The 7,629-nt window shown below is 38.3% G+C and overlaps 1 protein-coding gene across 1 annotated transcript; it reads right to left on the reverse strand.

Moving 5' to 3' along the window:
- Positions 1 to 1,316: 1,316 nt before the first annotated feature.
- mAChR-B (muscarinic acetylcholine receptor) lies at positions 1,317 to 5,534 on the reverse strand. Its single transcript, XM_067769480.1, has 3 exons — positions 5,419 to 5,534; positions 4,925 to 5,355; positions 1,317 to 3,955 (listed from the first exon to the last, which is right to left on the reverse strand). The coding sequence occupies exons 1-3, from the start codon at positions 5,532 to 5,534 to the stop codon at positions 1,317 to 1,319; spliced, it is 3,186 nt and encodes a 1,061-aa protein (XP_067625581.1).
- Positions 5,535 to 7,629: the final 2,095 nt, after the last annotated feature.

A 7,629-nucleotide genomic window follows, 5' to 3' on the forward strand; every position in this document is an offset into this window, starting at 1 on the left:
TGTCCGATATCGTTCATTTTAAATAGCGATCTGAGGTGAGTGCCCAGGAACCTACATACCAAATTTCATCAAGATACCTCGAAATTTACTCAAGTTATCGTGTTAACGGACGGACGGACGGACGGACATGGCTCAATCGATTTTTTTTTCGATACTGATGATTTTGATATATGGAAGTCTATATCTATCTCGATTCCTTTATACCTGTACAACCAACCGTTATCCAATCAAAGTTAATATACTCTGTGAGCTCTGCTCAACTGAGTATAAAAACTAATTCAAAGCTCAAAAAGAAACTAGTAGGAGCTACAGAGTTTCTGAAGACAAAAGTACTTACTAATTTTCAAAACTAGGGGCTAAATAAACATGTTACAATATAAAAGCAATTTTGGCTGTATTTTAAAGGATACAAAATATGTACTTTGATTAGCGAGACAGGCTCATATTTGTTACTGATATTAGAGAAAAATTACAAAATTTGAACACGGCGATGGTTACGAGGACATTTTTGTGATTTTCACTTCTTCATCAGCTAGCTTTTCGGGTGCTGAGTTTTGAACTGGAAATCACCTGTATCCGTACTGGCGTTGTGGCAGTTGCCTCCACTTTGTATTTTACGTCTAAGTATTGCCCTTTTGTTGCTATTAGCGTTGCACACAATTTATTGGTATTTATATACCATATGCTTTTAATTCCAAACTATGGGGAATATTTTTAGGCTCGTTGAACAGAGGAAGCTACTATGACACCAGTATGAATGCAGGCGATTTCGAGTTCAAAACTCAGAATCTGAAAAGTTAGCTGATAAAGAAGTGAAATCCAGAAACATGTTGTTGTAACCATCGCCCTGTGCAAATCTTTCTCTAATCTCAATAAAAAAATTTAAAACGTAAAAAAAAACCAACGTTTTTTCGAAATCGCTCACATTTAACAAATGCAATTTGCCAGGATTTTAACGAACGGTTTTCTGCTTCCGATAACAATTGTGCCACTCACTAACTCAATTTTAATGTCGCTGACGAGATGACAATTATATTTGGTTTAACTACAAGATAAGTGGCTTCATTTTCACATTCCCTGGAAGCAGATATGACATAACTCTGTTGTTATTTGTACTAATTGTGTTTTTTTATATATCCCAACAAAATCTGTAAAACACGAATTTCTGCAAAGAAAGTTTGATTATGATCTTTGTGTTAAGTTCAATGCTCTTCGAAAATTGTATCAAAAATAGCTGCCTGTGAACTATCTCTTTGATCTCTTCCTAGACGCTAAATATTTCTATCACTATTTAATTGTTATGTAATATATTATTCTTAAGTCATATGAAAATCGCCTTTGAGTATTCGTGTAAACGTTTTCTTAAATTGTTGATTTGCAAGCGCATAACAAAAGGGATTCATTGGGCTATTTGCATAACACAGAAAATATGAAAACATATAAAGATGCTCATTTGTGCATGGTGGGTTTCGACAAAATCCCTCTACCAGTGCCAGCACATGGTACGGCGTCCAACATGCCACAAAACAGCCAAGAATGAAAGAGATCGTTCGAAACGCTTTTCTTGCACGATTTTCTGATTTTGACTTTTGGCGCCCACCACCAATTACTATCGGCAGTTTCTTTTTACTTTTAAAATGCTTGCCGATTGAATGAATGAAGGCGCGCTTGCTGGAGTTTCGTCGGTTGGTGTCAGCATTCGTTTGCGTTTGTGATTTTGTGCTCGAATTTTTGTTGTACGTATTAGAGGTGCTGTCACTACTACCAACAGTCGTACTAATTGCCGCCCCACCCGAAACCAATAACGTATTGGAGTTATTGACATTTTGAGTTGTAGTTATCGCTACAGGTGCTGTAGAACCAGAGCTGCCTTCTGTGGTGGAAGCAATTTTATTGGTGGTTGTTGTTTCTGATATTTCACGCTCATCAATTTTCTCAAGTTGTGCAGGTGGCGCTGTTGTGGTGGTTACCGTTGATGTTATTTGATTTTGTAGCGTTAACGCTGCTTTTGTTATGCTGGCAGTTGCGACAGCTGTTGTGATGTTCTTCGTATTTGTCTCTAGAGGACTGGAGCTTCTACGGATCTCTTCAATAATCAACTTATCTCCAGCGATTTTAGCCTGTTCGTTGATGTTTAATAAACTTATTGCTTCTATACAACTTTCCCGACGTTTTTTGACAAAGTCCTCCATGCCTGTATAGGGTTCAAGAAAATGTCGTTCAATTTCGGCGTGATCAGGCCCGTTTGTGGTTGTGGAATAATTCTTATCAATATATGGATCAGGTGGATTGCTGATAACAGGTTGGGAAGTACGTTGTGAAACACTTTTTTCGGATTGTTGTTGTTGTAGTTGAAGCTGAGCTGCTTTTTGCAGTGCCTGTTGTAACAACTTGGGATTTGTGACAACTGTATTGGGACGATCGGGTACATTTTGTACGTCAACATATGTTTCAAAACCAGTTGTTGGCATTGTTTGATGCAATGAGCCGGTAACGCTCTCGTTTGTGGTGGGAGAGGCTAGCATGATTGAACTTTCATCCATAAAACGCAGATCAGAGTAGTTGGTGAGTAGGTTATATGTCATTTGGAGCTCACTGTAACTGTTGCTATCGCCAAACGGTTGATCCGAATATTCTTCAGATAGGGGAGAAGGACATTGAAACTGCTCGGGTGGAGGAAGTATGGCTTTAGCCAAATCTGGTTGTACCTGTTCATGGGGTATTTCAATTGGCGCTATATCTACAGGCGATAAGGGTGTTTCAGATTGTAACTTAGACGCGCTGCTGGATCGGGAACAGGGTGGGTAAGGTTCTTTTTCTCTGTTATGTTCATCAAGCAAGCGATCACTTTCAGCAATTTGGGAAAGGACTGTGCAGGAAGTACGTTTAACACGCTCGCCACATGCTTTTGAATGCATGCTAACCTCCTCCTTGCTTTGCGTTCGTAAAAGTGCACCACTGCGTGTTGGATTAGGAGATGTGGCTGTGACTACTTTTGCCACTGTTTCATTGGATTTGGAGTTAATGGTACACTGATTTAGATTACCTTTGCTGCGTGTAGCGATTAGTGCTGCTTGTGCTCCCAATACCAATCCAATTGACGATCTTTTCCTCAGATTAGCTAACCTTTTCTGATTCACTATTTGCTGCGTTTGGTTGACCGAACTTTCTTCATCGGAGTCAAAAGCTGGGCTGCTAGATGGTTCACTTTTCTCCGTTTCACCAGATCCCCCATCTTTTTTGCCATTTTCTGTTTTGCTATCAGAAATTCGCCGTTGTTCATTGCTACAATCGTTGACCGTTCCGTTAATTTCTTCAGCTTGTGCCAGTGGGTTCATTTGGCCTGAATTTCGTTTGGAGGGACCATTCGTACTGCAAATTCCACTAATATCTACTTGTTGTTGCAATATTTTTTCTTCAATCACTCCTATACCGGCAGCATGGCCAGCCATGCCCGACATGGCACCGGCACTCAACGCCACCATTGACTGCATTTTTCTTTGCTTGGCTTCGCTGCGTTTTTGCATCTCGTACGCTGTACGATAAATACCGCCGTATAGCACAAATAAAACTACAAGTGTTGTCCAATAGTAACCAATAATGAGAGCCGTATTGAAGACTGGGTCTTTCAGAAATTGTACAGCGCATTGACCGGGTAATAAATCACGTTTGCCAGTAAAATGCTCCCAACCGAATATGGATATGAAAAAAAGTAGCGCTGGTATTATCCAAGTTATTGTGACCATATAAATGACTCGTTTTCTAGTACGCCAACTGCGGTATTTTGCAGCGATTTTCACCGAACAATACCGGTCGATGGTAATCAAGAGGACTGTGTACTGTGAGGCAAGGCAAACTGTATAGTCTACAGATAGCCAAAGATCACATAGCAATGGACCCAAATCCCAATAACCCATTAGCACGTATATTGTGTAAAATGGCATTGAAACTGAACCTGAAAAGGAAATAATTAAATGAAAATTGTGTTTCATTAAAATTGAAATACCAAAGTAATCCTGAATAAAGAGCCTCAACAAAGTCCTTAACTCAATGAACGGTAGAACCTCGCAAAAGAAGAACGAGACGTTGCTGGAACTTTGTCAAAGTCGACACAACGAAAAAATCACCTGCTAGGCAAATAAGACACCACATGTACATGAATGGAACAAGGAGATCTTGCAAACCCCTTAATTTGTATTCGAGATAGTGTGAACATTGATGATAAAGACTGAGAGTACCATGAAAAACTCAGAACATAAAATGATCTCTTGAAAACACTCAATGAGACAGATCCCTTCTTTATATCTTCAGAAATTAATGAATTTTCTGTGTAATGTAGCACAGGATGTCGTAGATTCCAGCAGAGTAAATCTCAACTTGAAATTCAATGAAATGCGTTTTCAGACATTTCATATGTGCCCCGACCAGAGTAGGGCATCTGTAAAGAAAATGCCCAACCAATCAATTGCACGATTAAGGTACTAGCGCGACCATCACGGGAGCGATCTGGTATAACTATGTTGAGCCTTCTACATCGTCAACCCCCCCTTCCATTAAGAGCTTGGGGTCGCATGTTAAATAGACAGGACTCGCAACTGAAAGGCGAGGTTGACAAATGGGTTGTGTAAGCTCTAAATTGCGTTGGGTGAAGCTGAAAGGGCATTAGTGTCAACGACTTGAGCAAGAGAGCAAAATTTAAAAAAGGTAAGAAAAATATGAATAAAAATTCAGATTTGACAAGTTTCTGGATTACTCTCGTATTTATACTTGGGGTATTCAAGGGACCCTGATCATCAACTAACCTAATTTTGTGTTATGTATTTTTACGCAGTTTTAAAAGAAACGCAATACACAATTTTTAGACTGATAAAGTGATATCGAGTTGACGTGAATACCCAAAGTGTAAAGAAATTCCCCAACATACCAATGAGTACATCCGTAGCAGCTAATGAAGCAATGAAATAATTACTCGGCTGACGTATATTGCGATCAACGATGAACGCAAGTAATACGAGTACATTACCGCCAATTGTTAGAATGATACATATCGATAGACATAACGCGATCAGTATGCTCTGCCATAGGGCAAATGGTGGCAAAACCGGTGATGGCGTTGTGTCATGCGTTGTAGCATTTGTATAGTCCTCTAGTACACTTTGGTTCAATCTGCTATTGTTAAAGGCCGCAGCTAGCATATCTATATCAGCGTCAGCGTTCCAAATACTTAGCTCACCATTCTCACCGACGAAAGGATGATAAAGCTGAGCGGCCTCCAGAAGTCGTTTGCATTCGGTGTGTTCAACAAAGCGATTAAAAATGGATTTGCAGATATTTTCGCGCTCCTTTTTCATCCGCCTAGTTAAAAAATTAAAAAAAAATTATGATATTTACATAAATATGTGTTCCATATTTACTAACCATTGTGTTATGAAATCCGGTTTTATAGAGTAAATTGGATCCGTTTTATTAGTGCTACCCACTTCCAGTGCGGACAATTCAATGCCATTGTATTCGCCATGAGTTGGTGTTAACATTTTGTTTCAAGTTTGAACATTTAACTCAACAATTGAGAAAGGCCAGTGTCCACACAAAGCTTATACTTGACGTCTTCCAAAAACTGTACTTGAAGTCATTTTCGGTTCTAGCATTTTAGTTGGTCAACCGCAAATCGTATTAAATTAATTTAATTGGCAGTAAGGACAAGTTCATTGACAAATCCAGTTTGGCAGATACCTGAAATACAAAAGAAAAGCATATTTATTAAATTGTTTATCGTTACCAGTGTAAGCTTTTGTCGCTTTTGTAAATCTGTATGTATATTAGCTGGGTCAAATAATTTTTTTCATTTTTCGTATTCGAATTGTCTATATCTTATATCTTAGTAATTTTTCCGACGAATTTTTGTGTCTTAAATAAGTTCAACTATATCCATATACAGCAATGTCCGTTAGAGTTAATTTTTGAACATGCTCCTCTCACAAAGCAAATGATATGGCGACGTAGTCGTAATCGATCCACTTCTTTGCTTGACATATCTGATCACGCTCCGCATACCATAACGAAGATCCTGGGTTCAAGCCCGAGGCAAAACAACATCGACAATTTAGAGAAACGTGCCCCTCGACAGAGATTTGGCAAACTATCCGAGTGTATAGCACCCATGAAAAGCTTCTCAGTGAAAACTAATTTGTAGGAAAAGATTTAAAGGGCAAGACGCAAATTAGAAGAGAAGCTCGGCCTAAAAGCTCTTCCGAGGTTGTCGCGACTTGCATTTATTTATTTATTTATTTTATATCTGATTATCAATGCCTTTCATTCAGAGTAAATGCTATTCACCTATCACTTAGCTGAAACTCTATCTTCTAAAGGCTTGATACTTCTTGCTAGGTTGCAAGCAATGTCACTGATCTTGCTCTGAAGTATTCTATTAAAAAAATAGCATACATCGACTGCTGAGTGGAATATCACCCATCTCGCCTGTCGTTTCGAAAACGCCCTATTTATGAAAAGACTTGAATAACGCCCTATTTAAGAATTTGTTTCAAAAACGCCCTATCTCAACATTTGGTTCAAGAACGCCTTATCTCAGAATTTTTTTGAGAAACAATCCAGCAAATGTCAAATTATATTGAATTTAAGCTTAGATGGGGCATTTTTGAAACAAAACCTGATATAGGGCGTTATACGAACGTTTTATATACCAATTTTCGGACTGAACAAAGTCTGCAGGTATTCTAGTAATATATACATATCAATGAACCAAAGTGGGTGTAAGCGAATAGCCACAAAAAGTCAAAAGCAAGAGACAAAGTACAAAGTGTGGAGCGGGGCATTTAAATGGCTGAGTGGATAGATGCATCAGCCAGCGTGAACGCAGTTGATCTCGATTTAAAAACTCGTACTCGAAAAGCTAGGTAATGAAGAAGGGAAATTCGGAGTCATATCCTAGTAATCATCGAAGTGTGGGAATTTTGGATTTTGCTATAATATCAATAACGAAAACAAAAAGTGGACAAAGTATATTCAAAAAGTTGTAGTACGAACACCAGATAAGCAAGGACAGCGAAATTCAATCGGCTAAGGAGTTCAGGTAATGAGAACCCATCAATTTGCTGAGTATAATAAAGTTCGATTTGAAGAGCATCTAGAACGGGGTCATGACCTTACGTGGACCATACGAGGTTGTGTGACATCAAGTTCTATATCAACCATAGGGTGTAGAGGGTCTTAGAGAGCATAACCTAAGCGTTAAAAAATAAATATTCATATTTGATCAAGATTTTATCTTGCCGTAAGAACTAACTCTTACTTCTTACAAGCTTAAAGCCAATTAAACATTTTTAAAATCTACCTGCTGGTCATTGTTTCTCTAAAAAAAATCATAATTTTTATGGAAATAAACTCTTAAATAAACCTGACATAAAGTCATTTATAGTACTCGCTATATGAATTCAAAAGTAAATCTGTAACACCGTGGACTCAGAAAGTCTTGGAAATATTGACTTAGGCAGAGTAGTTTGTGGTAATAAAGTCGCCTTTATAGCCCGGATTTGGCTTCTCGTTTCTATATATCTTTCGAATATAACATACACATTCACATATTTAGCTAATATATTTAAACATACGAGT

The sequence above is a fragment of the Eurosta solidaginis genome, chromosome 1 (genome assembly GCF_040869045.1).
Source record: "Eurosta solidaginis isolate ZX-2024a chromosome 1, ASM4086904v1, whole genome shotgun sequence".
Taxonomy (NCBI): Eukaryota; Metazoa; Arthropoda; class Insecta; order Diptera; family Tephritidae; genus Eurosta; species Eurosta solidaginis.

Bases quoted from the DNA above. Each gene is read 5' to 3' on its own strand.
- mAChR-B (XM_067769480.1), bottom strand. From the start codon at position 5,534: ATGTTAACACCAACTCATGGCGAATACAATGGCATTGAATTGTCCGCA. The intron at 5,356-5,418 runs GTTAGTAAATAT...TTTTTTAACTAG, and splicing joins CCGGATTTCATAACACAATG to GCGGATGAAAAAGGAGCGCG. The intron at 3,956-4,924 runs GTATGTTGGGGA...TTTCCTTTTCAG, and splicing joins TGCTACGGATGTACTCATTG to GTTCAGTTTCAATGCCATTT.